General features: G+C 46.0%; 3 protein-coding genes across 4 annotated transcripts in view; 2 read left to right on the top strand and 1 right to left on the bottom strand.

Moving 5' to 3' along the window:
- Window positions 1-360: 360 nt before the first annotated feature.
- Window positions 361-6,134, top strand: LOC127006780 (sodium/potassium-transporting ATPase subunit beta-1-like). The gene is made up of 7 exons (XM_050877097.1): window positions 361-709; window positions 1,526-1,663; window positions 2,881-2,997; window positions 3,098-3,270; window positions 3,805-3,915; window positions 4,339-4,477; window positions 4,929-6,134. The coding sequence occupies exons 1-7, from the start codon at window positions 571-573 to the stop codon at window positions 5,051-5,053; spliced, it is 942 nt and encodes a 313-aa protein (XP_050733054.1). The 5' UTR covers window positions 361-570; the 3' UTR covers window positions 5,054-6,134.
- Window positions 5,817-17,536, top strand: part of LOC127006779 (uncharacterized) — a 143,185-nt gene continuing 131,465 nt past the window's right edge. Inside the window, exon 1 of one of the 2 annotated variants that reach the window (XM_050877094.1) lies at window positions 5,817-5,958. The gene's annotated coding sequence lies outside the window, so the exon portion shown is untranslated. Of the gene's footprint in view, window positions 5,959-12,863; window positions 13,007-17,536 lie in introns of those variants that run through there. The other variant, XM_050877092.1, reaches the window with a different exon arrangement.
- The window catches only part of LOC127006778 (uncharacterized), a 46,962-nt gene continuing 42,671 nt past the window's right edge, over window positions 13,246-17,536 (bottom strand). Inside the window, exons 4-6 of the mRNA XM_050877091.1 lie at window positions 15,372-17,334; window positions 14,812-14,943; window positions 13,246-14,588 (exon numbers count right to left, since the gene is read on the bottom strand). Of these exons, the coding sequence (XP_050733048.1) occupies window positions 14,054-14,588; window positions 14,812-14,943; window positions 15,372-17,334 (2,630 nt within the window). The 3' untranslated portion in view covers window positions 13,246-14,053. The remainder of the gene's footprint in view (window positions 14,589-14,811; window positions 14,944-15,371; window positions 17,335-17,536) is intronic.

Here is a 17,536-nt window from a genome sequence, read left to right on the forward strand (position 1 = left end):
TTGCCACGCGTCCTACCTGACTCCTCCTCCTCCTCCTCCTTCTCCTGCCCAACCTTCTCCTTCTCCTGCCCCTCCTCCTCCTGCCCTCCCTCCTCCTCCTTCTTCTTCTTCTTCTTCTTCTTCTTTTTCTCGGGTATGACATAACCCTCATGTTGAAACAGTATTATGTGCCTTCGTATGTTTCTTGGTGAAGGGGAAGACCAGTGCTTGATAAGAGAGAGAGAGAGAGAGAGAGAGAGAGAGAGAGAGAGAGAGAGAGACTTGTATAATGACAGAACGGTAGTATAAACAAATGGTGGTGATCATATTTACCTACTTTTCCATCATTCCACATACTCCCTTTAAGCCGAAAAGCATCTACTTACAAAAGACACACCATTGCGACACGAGCGGATGTACTACGTAAGTAACTTTTAGACGTAACAGCGACCGTCATCTTCTGCTACTTGGAAAACTCCTTACCAACAACCAAGCTAACCACCAGCGGAAGCAACAATGTGTCTGATAACGAGGGCAGCATCCCAGTCGGCTCGGAAATACAGTGAAGTGAGGACGTGACAGGAAGAGACCATGGGCACTACGAAGTATGAGGGAGGGGACGAGAGGGTGATCTGCAGGCTCCCACCACCCAAAGATCAGAGAGGACTGAAGGCCTTCTTGTGGAACCCCGAAGCCAAGACTGTACTAGGCCGCACGGGGAAGTCATGGGGTGAGTGAGAACAAGGGTAATGTAGCCATGTGTATGTATTGGAGAGAGAGAGAGAGAGAGAGAGAGAGAGAGAGAGAGAGAGAGAGAGAGAAAATGGTCGAGAAAATGAGAAAATGAAAGAGAAATGATAGAATGAGAGAAAATGGGAAGATGAGAGAAAATGAGAGAATGAGAGAAAATGAGAGAATGAGAGAAAAATGAGAGAATGAGAGAAAATGAGAGAATGAGAGAAAATGAGAGAATGGGAGAATGAAAGAGAAATGATTGAATGAGAGAAAATGGGAAGATGAGAGAAAAAATAAGAGAATGAGAGAAAATGAGAGAATGAGAGAAAAAAGAAAACGAAAAATAAAGAGAGAATGAGAGAAAATGTGAATGAGAGATAAAAAAAAGAGAAGCAGAATGAGAGAGAAAGAATGAGAGAAGGAGAGAATGAAGATAAAATGAGAAAGAGAAAATGAGAGCGAAAGAATGAGAAAGCGAAAGAACGAGAGAGAATGCGATAAAATGAGAGAGGGAGAATGTGAAAGAGAGAAAAGGAGCGAGAGAGAGAGAGAGAGAGAGAGAGAGAGAGAGAGAGAGAGAGAGAGAGAGGACATAGTTATTTTGACACCACCGGATGCTGCCTTCACTCCCTCTAATCTTGCCTAATAATTATAAACGGAAAAACACGACCAGTGACAAATTAATTTCAAAGAACGGTGAAGCATCATTATCTTTACTACTTCTACTACTACTACTACTACTATTACTACTTCTACAGCTTTATTATGTCATTGTTGTGGTGAGTATATATTTTTTTCTTTCTCTTCGCAGCCCAGATCGGTGTTTTCTACGTCATCTTCTACTTCTGCCTGGCGCTGTACTTCTCCCTGCTCATGTTCATCTTCCTCAGGACACTCGAGCCGGACACCCCCAAGTACACCGGAGCTGACTCTCTCCTGACGAACCCTGGTGAGTCCGTCCTCTCCCCTGACTTCTGTTTCGTTATCGTCGTCCTCCTCCTCCTCCTCCTCATCATCATCATCATCATTTTTTTTCATTATCTTTCTTTTAGTTATTATGTATGTGTCTCCTCATTATCCTCATTTTATTTTTTTCGTCGTCTTCTTTGGACTCTTATAGCTTTCTCATTTCCTTTTCATCATCATCTTTTTTTTTTTCGTTTTCTTCTCTGGATTTTCATCTTCTTCTCTTCTTTTAGTTATTACGTATGTGTCTCCTCATTATCCTCCTCTTATTCTTTTTCGTAATTTTCTTTGAATTCTTAGTTTTCTCATTTCTTTTTCATCATCATCTTCTTTTTCGTTTTCTTTGGATTCTCAGCTTCTCTTCTTTTGGTTATTATGTGTGTGTCTCCTCCTCATTCTCATCATATTCTTTTTCGTCATCGACATTGAATTCTTAACTTTCTCTTTCTTTTTTTGTGCGTCATGTATACGTCAATAATTAAAAAAAAAGTCTTGATAAATTCATCTTAAGAGTGAAATTTCTGTCACTTTCTTCTTTTTCTTTTCGTCTTCTGGATTCTCTCAGCTTTAATATCTCTTCTAGTTATTATGTATGTGTTTATAATAAAAAAAAAGATATATTCGTTTTCAGAGTAAAATTCATACCTGCATCCACGACTGAGTAACATTTGGGAGTAAGTCACTAATGCCCTTTTCTCAGACGCTTTCGGCTCATAACAGATATTTCCAAAGACCACAAAAGGATATTAGTCGGGTTCTCAAGAGTGTTTTTCATATTCGATAAACAGAATCCTTGCCAAACTATCCCTAGGCTCACTAAACTACCCCACAACCTCTACGAAAGCCTTATCAAATGTGTGTGTGTGTGTGGGGGTGTAAGGTTGGTATTGTCAGACGCTCCCACCTCTCATACCAACTATTTCCAAAGTCCAAAAAGGAGGTTAATCGAGTTTTAATGAGTGTTCTTTTAGGTTCACGGTACAGAAGAAGGCTCAGACTACCACCAGGGTCATAAAAGTACCCCTGGAAATGCCTTAAACTCCCACGAAAGACTAGTAAATTATGTGTCCATGGGCGCAGAAATGTTTAAAAATATGGCCCTTCGCCCCGATATATTTGAGAATGCGGCCTAAAGTTCAAGGGTAACGTTGTATACTATGAAGTCCATACCAACACGTCTCTCTCCCTTCACATATGCAGGTCTGAGTTTCGTCCCTCGCACATACCACGACGAGCTGAGGCCCACCATCATATATGACCCCACGAATGATCAGAGCTCCTCCCCCTACGTGAACTCCATCAACAAGCTTTGGAAGGGTGAGTGTATTCGTCTTGCGGGGGTGTTATATTCCCTTGACCTATCTCTAGTACGAAAAATGTCAGTTTATTTATTTATTTATTTATTTCATCACATCAGCCTACGACCCCCGTCCGTCTAACGCCGTTGACTGCCAAAATGACGGAGTGTTCAGGAAGGCCGATGACCCGCCCTGCCTCTTTGACCTGGCTGCCACCAACACCTCCTGCAGCCCTGACGATCGCTGGGGTTACAATACCAACTCGCCCTGCATCCTCCTCAAGCTCAACAGGGTATGCATGTGCTTGCTGCCTGTTTTTTAGATGTGTATGTGTGTGTGTGTGTGTGTGTGTGTGTGTGTGTGTGTGTGTGTGTGTGTGTGTGTGTGTGTGTGTGTGCAAGTTTTTCCCCAGTTTCATCTCATTTTCAAGGGTTTACAAGGTTTGAGTTCACAGTGTTTCTGGTTTTCTTCATGCGTTTATTCTCTTGTCAAGCTACATATACAAAATTTTGGCTAGGAAGGTCGTTGAGTCCCAATTAAAGTAGGAGTAACATCTATATTCTGATTTTCTTCATACGTTTATTCTCTTGTCAAGCTACAGATACAAAATTTTGGCTAGGAAGGTCGTTGAGTCCCAATTAAAGTAGAAGTAACATCTATAGGCAGACAAACATATATAATAGCTAAGAATAACCTACAAGAGCAACATATATAACTAAGTACAAGTAGTATATATAGAAAGGAGGCTGCTACAACACCCCCCCCTCCCCTACATCCAACACTGTCATCCCTCTTACCCATTTCCTCCGCATGGTCACACACACAGATGTTCCACTGGAGGCCACAACCGCCGGAGAGCTTCGAGGGCTTGCCTGAGGGACTACGGAGCTACATTTTTAATAAGTCTTCAGAGGACCCGGAGACGGCGCTGTCGCAGGTGAGGTCATGGCGTCAATAAGATGTGAATTAAATTAGTTTGGGGCTTTAGAAATCTTCCAGAGCCACTTAAACCTTGTAGCCTAAACATTAATATTTCAGAGGAACGAGTGAAAAAAGCTAAAACAGATAGAGGAGGACATGAGGTCAATAGTTATGTGAGTTATGGCAGTTATTTTGGGTTTAAGTAATCTTCCAGAGCTACCGGAGCCTCGTAATCTAGATATTTATACATCAGAGGTTAGAGGGAAGGCGGTAAAGCAAGTAGGTGAGGCCATATCGTTAATATCATCTACCAGAGAAGCCTCAGTATCGTATAAACAAGGTGTTATTGAAGGTGTTTGTTTGTGCAGGGCGGGTGGGTGTTGTGTGGGAGCGAGGAGGCGCCCGAGGAAGCTAGTAATTTCTCTTTGTTTGTTTGCAGAACGCGTGGGTGTGGTGCGAGAGCGAGGATGTGAAAATAGAACAGCTCTCCCCAGGCCTGCCCCTCAGCTTCTTCCCTTACCACATGCAAGAGGGCTACCTCTCGCCCCTGGCCCCCGTCCGCCTTCTCGATCTCAAGGGTAAGGCTGTTGAAGGGCAAGCTTGAATACCCTTACTCTTATGTAGCTTATTTCTTGGATGCTGAATAATATAGCGTGTTTGGAAGACTGCGATGTAATAGTCTAATCTACTTTTCATTCAACATTGTTCTTACATTAAACCGTTGACTTACCATGAAAATTCACTTATAACCCTTGACTTACCATGAAAATCCACTTAAACCATTGGCTTACCATGAAAATCCACTTAAGCCATTGACTTACCATGAAAATCCACTTAAACCATTGACTCACCATGAAAATCCACTATAAACCCTTGCCTTGCCATGAAAATCCACTTTAAACCATGCGATCTTATAAAACATACTGTTTAGATTATACGAAATTCACTTGGTGCTGCCTCTTCCAGAACGCAACCCTTGAGAGATATCTGTACATCAACGTCTAATATAAGTTTGCTTCTCTCTCGCAGCGGGGCAGAAGGTGAAGGTGGACTGTCGCGTGTGGGCCAAGAACGTCGAGCCCAAAGTCGGCATACGGCGGACTGGACAGGCGTCAGTTTGGGTGGAGCTCACAGGGGAGGCTCCGTCGAAGTAAAGGCCACCAGTGACAACACCCTCAGCGCCCCGAACGACGACCTATAGGGAAGTGTTGACCTGCCATCTTCCTCAACACACCAGCGGCCAAAGGGCAATGGATAGAGTTTTATTCGTCCATGGGCCTCTGTTTTTAGTTAGGAGATAATTATCGGTGTGTTATGTGAGTTTTTAGGATCGTAACTTTCTTTCAGTCACCCCTTGCAGTCGTCAATGTTGTTAATTTCAGATAAAGCAATGTAGAGAGGAAAGTTCTTGTACTTTTGTCTCAATCGTGTCGATGGCGATGCTCTTTTGTTCACTGAAACCAAATATTGTATTCCACTAATACTTTCCTGAGCGCTGTGTGGTGTTTGATGTACACGGTTACGTAATCCATTAGTGTCATTAGTAGGCTATCATTCATAATTTAGTTTTACTTTAACCGTACCCTTGTAAACCCTACGAAACCATATTTAGTGTGTGTGTGTGTGTGTGTGTGTGTGTGTGTGTGTGTAGCTATTTCTCCTGTCGGTTACACGAATGGTAGTTAGGTAGTTTAGGGAGTTTGCTAATTTTCTAATTCTAGTGTAATATTACGTCCTTTTCGTCTTCTTACGTACTTTACACCCAAATTAATTACTTCATTCGTGTTTCTATGTTTTGTGGCAATTATATGTTATGCTAAAAGTAGAAATTATGTTAGGTGTGGCAACCCTGGCACAATCCTGAGTCACGTGACCCCTAAGTTTAACCACGGTCAGCTGTTGTCAGTTTGAGAGAAGCCGGTGAAGGGTGAGGAGCAGGCCGAGGCGGAGTGAAGGATTTGTGAAGAGATAAAGGCAGGCGGCTGGTGACGAGGAGAAATAAGCTACAGTGAAGGAATAAAAGGCAAGCTGCAGGTCACAAGGAGCAACATACACAGAGGTGAGAGTGCCCATGTTAATGACGATGCAACTTTCTGTAAACTCACTGTCTTTATTTGTGGTGTATTTAAATTTAGTATGTCAATGAACCGTTACTTTTCAAGTTTCACTCTGGCACATTTTGCAGTATAACTTTTTTGTAAATATTGTTCGTGTCAATAAAACGCCCACCAACGAGGGATTCTTTATTTACAATGATATGAACTATGTACACCGTCCGTAGAACACACAATAGTAGTAAATGTCGGAGCCTTCTGTTTATAGTAATACTCTGGCGTCCTGGAGATATATTGACTGAACACTCATGGAACTTACAAAGGGTCGGTTCTTGTGTGGCGTGACATGTGGTTGACGGACTCCACAAATGTTGGACAAAGACTTTTCCTGGGAGATCCATCCGCTAAGTACCATTTCATTGCCTTCATCGTGGTCTGACGCTAGCCTAATGGGTACTTATCAACTCTTTTATAACATTTATTTGTCTACTTTATATACCAACACCAATAACTACCCATGATACCGGCCATAGAGCACGTGAGTGAGAATGCAATGGTACTTAAGGACTCAGTCCCCCTTTCTCCCACGTCATTAAATTCAGGGGGTTCGTTTAATGCTTTTAGGGCTATCGTCTTGTGGTATTCCGTAGCCTCGATGCTCTACAATCTCAACTAAAAGGGGATCAGACTCTACTATGCGCTAAAACTCATTTATCCATATGCGGCTGTTAGTCTAATACTGAATGCCTTCCCGGAGCAGGTCGAGAGACAGACATCCGGGGCTTCAAAATCTACGCTCTGAACGATTTAAAAAGAGACGGGACATACAAGTTAGTGAAAAATTTGGAATACGCGGTTAAAATGCTATCATCGACAAATGTGGCGGAATCGCAGTGACACCAGTTATCATAAGCAGAGCAAAGAAATAATGAACGCCGTTATGAAAGTGTTAACAAGTACTGACTAAGAATTGAAGATCGGCTCTGCGCTTGCTGGAGGGACGCATGGAGATTAGCAATTAAACTTAGCACTCAACACGACGATACGAAAGCTGTACACAACATAGTAATTATCTCCTCTTGGCTACTGCTCGCTAAATGACGCTATATAAGAGAGAGACAGACAGAGACGTAACATGGGGCGGGTAATAAGGGAGAAACGAGAGGCTATTTGAAACTATTTGAAGTCGTCACCTTAATCGCTAATAAAAACCGAAAGGACAACGGATTTATATTTTTACTCGGAGTGCGTTTTTGAATTAGTTTTTTTCGGTACTTTATGATTAGTAAGTGATTTAGGATGAAGTGTATTGTATATTGTTCTTGATTTTCAGTTTAACAAGGGAAAAAATAAGGGTTTCGAGTATCGCATGAACTAATATTTTTTTTTTTTTTGACCTGAAAGGCGCCGATTAGGGAAGTTAACGAAATTGCTTATAATATTTAATGAAAGTAAGACAGCTATCACTTGTGGTATACCGATAATATTACCGTAAATGAGAGAGAGAGAGAGAGAGAGAGAGAGAGAGAGAGAGAGAGAGAGAGAGAGAGAGATGCAAAGCGGACAAATCAAGAACGAATAGTGACTGTGATATGCACGCGGACAGACAGACCAACCAACATAATGACACAAGCAAACAATGGAGTTTCCGCGCGGATTCAGACCTTAATTGTATGATGTTATCTCCGTGTTGTTGGCATCAAAGGGAAAATGCAATTACCTGTAGTGTTTCTAAAGGTGAACACACACACACACACACACACACACACACACACACACACACACACACACACACAGCTTTATACACAGAATAGATAATGAAGAGGATGCTTTAAAAAAAAAAAATCGACTGTCATAACTACACACAAACTTATGGGGTTTTATGATAGACTGTGATAAACATAATATAGGACACACACACACACACACACACACACACACACACACACACACACACACGTTAACTTATGCATAAAAAAGATGAATAGATGCACAAAAAATAAACTTGCGGGCGATTAATTAAACATGCGCCGCTTCACAAGTAATTAGGAAAAAAAGTTTAGGTGTACTTTGCCTATATACTAATTACGCTTCATAATTAGGGTTCTACAAAGTCCAGTTGCCCCCCAACCCCCCGCTGGCCTCCCCTTCCCTCCCTGCACCATAATTGGACCACAAATATGATTTTCAAAGCGTCATATTCCAGCTTACCGATATATACTGCTGTGCTGATCTGATTATGATTACACTTTAGCATTTTTTTATAACTGCATTCGTTTGATTCTGTTCTGTGACTGTTCTCATATCTGCATGTATCGTATCCCATATTTTTGTGTGTGTGTGTGTGGGAGCTGTGCGTTTAGTAAAAAAAAGATTGTTCTGATAATTGATGCAGATATAAAAGCAACAGATTTAGAAGATAATATAGACATGCCTTTCAAGTTATGCTGTTAAAGGCGGGAAAAAAAGATTGTCTTGATAATTGACGGAAATATAAAAAAGACAATAGATTTTGAAGCTATCATAACCGTATTCCTCTCTCAAGTCATGTTTAAATGCAGAAAAGAAAGATTACGTTGTGATACGAGATAATAAATGAAATAAAATCCATAGATTTAGAAGATTAGCATAACCATAATCCTCTCCTAAGTTAGACAGTGAAAGCGGAAAAGAAATATTACGTTCAGATTTTTTATGAAAACATTAAAGCAACACATTCAGAAGATACTATAAACTTATGCCCTCACAAAATTTATGGTTTCCAGGCGAGAAAAAATAATTAGTTATAAAAATTATGAAAATATAGCAGCAACACATTCAGAAGATATCATAAAAGGCATTCCTCTCACAAGTTATGATGTTGAAAAGCGGGAATGAGAGAGATTAGGTCCTGATAATTGATAAAAAAGACACATTAGACCAACACATTCAATAGACATCATAACCGTATTCCTCTCACAAGTTAGGCTGTTTAAAAGCGGGAACATTCTCTCTATATCGGCAATTTCACGCACGCGAATGACCGAATCCCTTACACTGATTGTGCGCTCTTCTGGAAGCGAAATAATAATGAACGAGGCGCCGAGAACACAATAATGCCGACAATTAGGGCGATGAAATGAGAGAGAGAGAGAGAGAGAGAGAGAGAGAGAGAGAGAGAGAGAAAACAGTTGCATTAAATAGCCTAGCAGCGACGGATAACACAGAGTAATCGTCACTATATCATAATTATATAACGCTGTATTTGTATTACTGCGCGAGCGAGCGAAGTATGACACCAGAGCATAGGCATTACTGTGTTTCTAACGAATAAAAGTGTATTGGTATATTGAGTGAAAGTGTATATAAAGAGAGTGAGTAGTGAATGTATATAAGGTGAGTTAAGGGCCAGTTTGACAATGCAACACCGAGTCATCGTCAGCTACCCAACCCAAACTTCAATCTTCTCCGCAGTAATCCGTTATTTATATTTGATGCCAGATACTAAAGAGATTGATTTCTTGTGTGGGGCATTCTAAAATTTCCTCTTTTTTATATGGAAGCCAAACACCATACAAGGAATTTTGGTCGTTTTTGGTTTGTGTTCGGTTGGAGAGCTTATACGAACTTGCTGTATTGTGAGAAACTGGCCCTTATAGTGTGATAACGGTGCCTGTGATGTACGAGGTTTGCCCGTGTCTATAGTGAAGGAGTGTCAATCAATGTTCGTGTCTCGTCGCTGTGACTTGAATATACACATGATAGAGTTTGTACCCAGCTAAGCGGAAAAAGGCTCTTATACTTAAATATGCGTATCATTTATTTCTCTCGTGGTGAGTTAGCTATGCGTACAAATGCTGTAACTTAAGGAAAACACACCGATACATAACTGGCGAATGTATGTTATTGTCTCCTCTTTATTGTGGCTATCTAGGCGTACAAATGTTATACGGAACGAAAATAATATACATAACAGGAAGACGTATATTGTCTCTAAGAATTATAAATTAGTTACTATAATACTTTCTCATATCGACAGTTCGTAATACATAGCGAAGTAGATTAAAAAAGATGCTGCGATTCACTGAGACTGAAGCAAGAACTCAAAACTTGTAAAATATTGCACATACTTACCGAAAATCATCCATTGTCTCAATAACCGATAAAATATTGCACATACTAACTGAAAATCATCCATTGTCTCTATAACCAAAGATACAGGACACAGCACGTAGGGAAATCTAAGTCAATGAACACAGAGACGTAGTGATAGAGATGGAAGCTAAAAATATCGACTCAAAGCCTGGGAAACATGTATCGTCTAAAAAACATAAGATACATATCGAGTAACCATAATACTTCTTTCATGTCGACGGTACGCAGTACACATACTTATATCAGCTATGTTAGACGATACCACCGCTGTTAATGCTAGGACAGACATCAGCATCATCGTTTACGTTCTAGCAGATAGAAAATAACGGACACTATACGGCGCCTATATGACACTCATGAGCAATGCTGATCACGTTCTAGAGTAGTTACGGGTGAAAATAATCCATTTTTTGTGATATAGCAAAGTAGTTTTCTTTCTTACACCTTACAGTAACATTCAGTTAGAAAAAGAAGACTTTCCCAAGCACACACCACAAAGATGTACGAGTCTTTGGCAAGTATTGATTCGTACTCGTGGCTACGCTCAAGATGCAGTGTTTTGGCATCACTGGAAGCAGGCTAAGGACTATTACAACCATTAACTCATCACGGATAAAGACAATCAGAATCCTTTTATTACATGATTCGAATCGATGTGTTTACCGTAATTTACCCTCACGCTGATGGAACCGAATGCATATCTTGATCATTCACTTTGATTTATTTTCTTGGCTTACGAAATCTTACTTCATTAGTTGGGGCTCGAAACTTCGGAGCGGAGCAAAGGAGGAGGAGGAAAAGGCGGGAGTGTTTCGAAGCAGTCGGGTTCAAGTGTCGAGTCACCGGGGGTTGGGGGAGGAGGAGGTGGGGGATGAAGAGGAGAGGAGCGTCAATCTATTAGCATCACCAGGACGCGGTGTGTGTGGGTCTCTCCGCGAATTGGACGAGGACAAAGGGACTGCTTGGCGTGTGTTAATTACCCGGTGAACCGTACCGCCCCGTGCGCGCGTGTGTGTGTGTATGTGTGTTGGCAGGATGCTCAGCCCAGTGGTTAAAAACGTGATGAAACCTACCCGCTCAGTGAATGCTGTCGAGTTCTTTAATTCAGGGGTAGACAGTTAAAATTTCCCGTGCCTCGCCTCCCACCTCCCGTTTCCCTCCCCCCTCCTCCTCCTCCTCCTCTCTCCCCCTCCCCCTCCTCCTCTTCCCCTCCTCTCTCCCTCTCCTCCTCCTCTTGCTCATTTCACTTGCTCTCCTCTCCTCCCTTGCCCTCTCTCCATTCATTCCCTCTCTTCCTCTCCCTCCCTCCCTTCCTCAGCTGGCAAGAGTTGGGAGCTTAAAAAAAATCTGAGTTTGAATAATTAAACTTTCAAATATCCGCGAAACGCAGCAATATAATAGTTTAATAAAGCGACGGCCTTGATTAAAGAAAAAAAAAAAAGGAAAAACAAAGGAGAACCATAACTCGTGTGTTCCTGGGAGCTGGGAGAGAGGACGTTGTGTGTGTGTGTGTGTGTGTGTGTGTGTGTGTGTGTGTGAGACGGGGAGGAGGGGGGGGGGGAGGGGAGGGACTGCTGCTTGCTCCGGGAGAGAATTACGCCTCCTCCCCCGCCCCCGTTCCCCCCTCGCCTCTATTGCACCGGAGCCTCGTCCATTAAGGGGAAAGAAAAATAGTTTAGTCTAGAATTCGCCTCAACTCGAATAATTATGGAGCGAGGGATGCTGCAAGGGGCGGCGCTGGTGATAAATTTTGAAGGGGCCGAATTTTGTTAACCCGTGAAAATTTGACACGCCTAAAACGAACATTCATCTCTCCTTCAGCGCCAGCAACAACAGCGATACCTTCTCCGTTTGGAACATGATGAAGTGTTGAATGCGTATCAGTAAAGAAACTAATATTATAAACTGATCAGATTTCGGGACTACAAATTCAAAAGGGAAAAGAGAGGAATAAATAGCAAGAGAACAGCACAGCGATAACTACTTTTGGAACCAGATGAAGTGTTGAAACCATACAAGTAAATAAAATGATATGATAAACATTAGATATTGGGACGACAAATTCAAAAGCGGAAAAGAGAACGAAAGCGAGAGAGACCGATAGAACGAGAGACCGATAGAACGAGAGACCGATAGAACGAGAGACCGATAGAGCGAGAGACCGATAGAGCGAGAGACCGATAGAGCGAGAGACCGAAAGAGCGAGAGACCGAAAGAGCGAGAGACCGAAAGAGCGAGAGACCGAAAGAGCGAGAGACCGAAAGAGCGAGAGACCGAAAGAGCGAGAGACCGAAAGAGCGAGAGCCCGATAGAGCGAGAGCCCGATAGAGCGAGAGCGATAGAAAGAGCGTTAGTGAAAGTGATATAGCGAGAGAGAGAGAGAGAGAGAGAGAGAGAGAGAGAGAGAGAGAGAGAGAGAGAGAGAGAGAGAGGTTTACTAATCACGAAACAATCTAAATCAACAAATCGATGGTATTCAAACTCGGAAGTGCAACGTGTCAATATTTGCACATCCTCAGCGCGACGAATCACCGAAGAGTAGAGTAGCGATAGCGAGCGAGTGAGAGACAAACAGAAGAACACAAGAGCAAGAGCAAGAGCAAGAGGAGTGACTGTTTGCGTAGTATTAAGGACATTGTCGAGCTTGCCTCCGGGTGCCGTGGTGGACCCGTTCGTGTTTACGGTAATATAATAGTCTTTGAAAACGTAACTACGGCGCAAGGGACGGAAGATAGTGAAGGCGGAGAGAAGGGAAGGAAAACACACACACACACACACACACACACACACACACACACACACACACACACACACACACACGCATATAAACAAAAGCGAAGGAAAGTGAAGTGAAGAAGCAGCATCCCATTGGTCACCTCTCCTCATCTCCACAAGTCTCGTTCTTCATGCCAGTGACAGGTGAGCGAAGGTGTGTTCTGTACCTTTCTTATTACTTATCATTATTCCTATTGGTCTTATTGTTGTTATCGAAGTATTCATGTTGTTTTCGATACGTTGTTTTTTCCTGGAAGAGTATTGTGATGTGAGTCTTAGATCTTTTATTCAATAGTGTTCCAGTAAATGGCATGATGCGAAAGAGAGAGAGAGAGAGAGAGAGAGAGAGAGAGAGAGAGAGAGAGAGAGAGAGAGAGAGAGAGAGAGAGAGAGAGAGAGAGAGAGAGAGAGAGAGAGAGAGAGAGAGAGAGGAATGAGGAGAGAGATAAGGGAGATAAAGTAAAGGGAAAGAGATGAGGGAGAGAGATTAGAGAGAAAGAAAGAAAGAGTGAGAGAGAGGTGAAAGGAGCAAAGCAAATACCGTTTAACACTGTGTACACTGACTGAACACACACACACACACACACACACACACACACACACACACACACACGTACACACCCACGCACATACACACATACGCACATACACGGCAAGTCTTATATGAAAAAAGAGCCTCCATCAGTAAAAATGTCATTAGCGTCGATAACAAGCGGACTGTTGAGTGTAACATTATATTTAATTTTTTAACTTTTTTTTAACATGACTTTTTTTATATATTATTTATATATATACTCGGAGCGACGAAGGTCTGAGCTAATATCTGGATGCAGTTTTTAATGAGACGAATAAAACGACAACGAAGCGACACGAGACTGGCGAATAAAAAGTTAAGCGGTGTTACAAAAGTGGCGGGAAACGAGAAACGGTGCCAGAGAGAGAGAGAGAGAGAGAGAGAGAGGGGGGGGGAGACAAGGGGGAACTCGCAAGAAATAAACTGCAGTCGCATTTTTCAAAGTATCAGCCGGAAGAATTGAGTGCAGGGGCGGAATACGAGAGAGATAGATACACAGAGATACACAGATAGATAGATAGATAGAGACAGCAGTGCCCCCCGCCTTACATAGCTTCAGTGACTGGGGAGGGCGGGGGCGGCGAGCTCGTCCTCACAAGGGAAGCGTGAGAGTCGCATCATCTGTTATAACATGGATTGTCTAGGCCCGAAAACACGCCTCGCTGCCCCCCCGAAGCCCCCAGCCCCGCCCCTCTAGCCCTGCACACCTCCCCCGCCGCCCTCCGCCCCTTTCCCAGAACTGCCCTGACGATGCCTTTTGAACCTCCCGAGCTGATGGGTCGTATGGCGTCCCTCGAAGCAGCTGCGTGTGCCCTCCTTTGCTCCTCCTCCAACTCTTCCCCAAGGATCTCAGCTTCGTCCTCTGCTAGACTGCGCTGCCTCCTTCTTCGCCTCCTCAAGTCCTCCACTACCTCCTCCTCGACTTCATCATCATCTACCTCTATATCCTCATCATCGTCGTCATCTTCATCATCCTCGTCATCTTCCTCCTCCTCTTCTATCAGGTCCTCCTCTAAGATGACGTCCTCGCCTGGTATGTGTGTGATTCGCTTCCTGGCGGGGACGAGGGCGCGTCTGTCGTGGTAGGGGTCGTCGGTCATGGCTCCGATGCTGTACACGTCGCCCCCGCAGCCTCCGATCTCAGGGTCGTATCTGCGGGAGAGGAAGGTCGTGAGAGAGAGCGAGAGGGGGAGAAGGAGGGAGGAGAGACTTAGCTTAAGGGGGAAATGACCCAGCAAGAACCCCATATTGCTCTTGCATTAAACGTGAAGCGCACACAAGCTTAAATGGCCTCTGTGTTGCCGGGGAAAGATGGCTCTGACTCTGGAGGCCGCGGTCGTACTGGCATTGCATTCGTTTCCGTCTTGGCTCTAACCTGAGATAGGAGCCACGTCCTGCGCCTCCTACGGCCACCACTGCCACGCCCCCCACTCCTCCGCCACCTCCTGCGGGCGCCTCTTCTTCCATATGTCTTCCGCATTTCCCGGGCGTCAGGGCTTGGCTGAACCTGTGAGTCATGCGGGGAAAGAGGGAGAGAAATGGAGTGAGCGGAGCGGAGCGGCATGGCAAGGATGGAAAATGTTATATATCATCAGTGAGTCTCGTTAGGGCCTCGTCCCTGTGCCGGCCTGTCGGTATTAACGTTTTTGTCTTGTGGTAAGCCTATTGATCTGTTCGGTGCTTTGGTATTGGTGCTTTTTAGGGGGGGGGGACTGAAAGCTTATTGATCTACTTGAGAGAGAGAGAGAGAGAGAGAGAGAGAGAGAGAGAGAGAGAGAGAGAGAGAGAGAGAGAGAGAGAGAGAGAGAGAGAGAGACGAGCCAAGACAGGCAGACACAGTCAGCTCATTACAATCTCGAGCTGGTAAGGGAGCACGGCGGAGGCTGGGGGTGCCGGCGCCGGAGGCCGCGAGGCTCACCTGGGCAGGGTCGTTACCTTTGGGAGTAGATGACGTTGGGCCGCCGGATGGGGAAGTCGAGGGTGCGGGGAATGACGTGGTGGAGGTGCGGTTTGCCCAGGTCGAGGTGGTCCCCGTCCTGGCGACACACGCGGATCAGCACCACCACCACCACCGACAGAAGGATGAACGCACACATGCAGCCCACGGCGATGTAGATCACCAATTCCATGTCGTCTGGCTTCTTCACCGCCGCCGCCACGTGCTGAGTCTCCTCCGCTGACCGCTTGGTGAGGATCTTTTCTAGGTAGAAGATCTCCTGAGAGATCTCCAGCAGCGTGGTGTTGGCCTCCGCCAGGGTGCGTAGCCGCCGCTCCACATCCGGGTTCTTGAATGTGTCGAGGCTGATGTTGACCATGAAGGTTTTGTCGCAGAACACTGACGGCACGAGCACGTCGTCGTAGTCCACTGAGAGTTTGGAGGACAGCGCCGCCTTCAGGAAGGTGACGAAGGCAGTCATGCGCTGCTTGATGACGGAGCAGTTCCCGTCCAGCACCAGCACGAACCAGCGGTACTGCGACGCCTCTCCCGGTGTTCTGCTGATCGGGTTCACCTGCTGGTGCTCGGGGGGTGCCGACTGCGTTGGCTCCTCCTCCACCTGCCCCACGAACTCCTCAGACTCTGGGGACAGCGCGTCAAATATTTCAACGTTGAATTTGTCGGCTTTCCGTCGAGGCGGGAGGGTCGGACGACCCCTGCCGCGGGCAGACTTGGTGGTAAATCTGAGTTTGCCGCCCACCCCCTCGGTGGAGTTGAGGGACTGGTCGGTGGGTCCGTCGGGGACGAAGTGGTGCTGCAGGATGGAGATAGCCAGCAGCAGGTCGCTGGTGGCCTCCTCCTCCTTGCCCGCCAGCTCCAGCTCCAGGGTGTCCAGGTCCACCGGGGGAGCCGCTGCCGCCCTGGTGTCGTTCACGCCTTCAGTCGAATCTCCGGGAAAGGGAGTCATTTCCTGGTGATCAGTGTCCTCCGGGCTGCCGCCGTGCCCCCCACCCTCCCCCCCGCCCCCCATTGATTGGGTATCAACGAACTCCTCCGAGGCTTCCTCTATTGACTCGCCCTTCAACACCCATTCACTGGTAAAACCTCCTGCCTGTTCCTCGTGTCGATTATCCTTTGAGGGTGAGAGTGGGGGAGAGGGCGAGGTTGGGGCAGGACGCTCTGTGGTGCTCCACAGTCCCGTCTCCTTCAAAGTCCCGGCCGGGGACTCGTTTGTGTCCCCAGACAAGTCCTCCCCAGGCCCCGCGTGCCTCTCGTCCTCGGCCTTCCACAAAGACTCGTACCGTTCACGGGGCACCTCGCCTTCAGCCTCCTCACTGGAGGTACCGGAAGCCAGGCCAGGCACCCCGGGAGTGTCTCTTTGAGGGCTGGGGGGGCGGCGCCCTCGGCCGCCTGAGGTGACACCGGCGGCGGCCTTGAACACTCGTCGGTGTTTCCGGCGACCGTTCGAGGCTTCCTGGAGCGGCTGAGATATTCTCTGCGGGACGGGGAGTGTCAGGGGGGCCTCAGCGGAGGGTGTGGGTGGCGGCGTGGAGGGCGGAGGGTCGGGCCTCAGCGGCCTCCGTGGGGGTAGTGGGGATGAGGGTGGGAGGTTCAGTGGACCCCCCTTCTCTGTGTGCCCCTGGGGTGCCCCCGTGGGTGTTGTAGAGGACGCAAGTGAGTCCTGCGGCAGCCCCTGGGATGCTGGGTCTTTGGTGGCGCCCACGCGGGTGTGGTGGGAGGAAGACGACTGGAAGAATTGCAGTGAAGTGGAAGACTGCGAGGCGCTGGGCAGACTGGGCGCCGTGCCCTGGGGCTGTGCCCTGCCCTGCGTCACAATGGCCCGCGGGGACTCGGTTCGGGCGGGGAGGGGCGTGACCGGCAGTGGTCCACCGCGGCCTTGGGGCGGGGGCGGCTCCTCGCCTTGCCCGGTATTGATTGCATCTCCCTCGCCCGTCCGCCCGCCTGGAGGGAGAGACGGGTCATTCGGTGGTTAGGGGCACTCACGTGTGTGTGTGTGTGTGTGTGTGTGTGTGTGTGTGTGTGTGTGTGTGTGTGTGTGTGAGAGAGAGAGAGAGAGAGAGTGTATGTATGTATGTATGTATATATGTATATATGTATGTATGTATGTGAGTGTGTGTGTGTGTGTGTGTGTGTGTGTGTTATA

The sequence above is a fragment of the Eriocheir sinensis genome, chromosome 33 (assembly GCF_024679095.1).
Source record: "Eriocheir sinensis breed Jianghai 21 chromosome 33, ASM2467909v1, whole genome shotgun sequence".
Lineage (NCBI taxonomy): Eukaryota > Metazoa > Arthropoda > Malacostraca > Decapoda > Varunidae > Eriocheir > Eriocheir sinensis.

Coding starts and splice junctions, on each gene's coding strand:
- LOC127006780 (XM_050877097.1), top strand. CDS start 571: ATGGGCACTACGAAGTATGAGGGAGGGGACGAGAGGGTGATCTGCAGG. Junction 710..1,525: donor CCGCACGGGGAAGTCATGGG/GTGAGTGAGAAC, acceptor TTCTCTTCGCAG/CCCAGATCGGTGTTTTCTAC. Junction 2,998..3,097: donor CATCAACAAGCTTTGGAAGG/GTGAGTGTATTC, acceptor TCATCACATCAG/CCTACGACCCCCGTCCGTCT.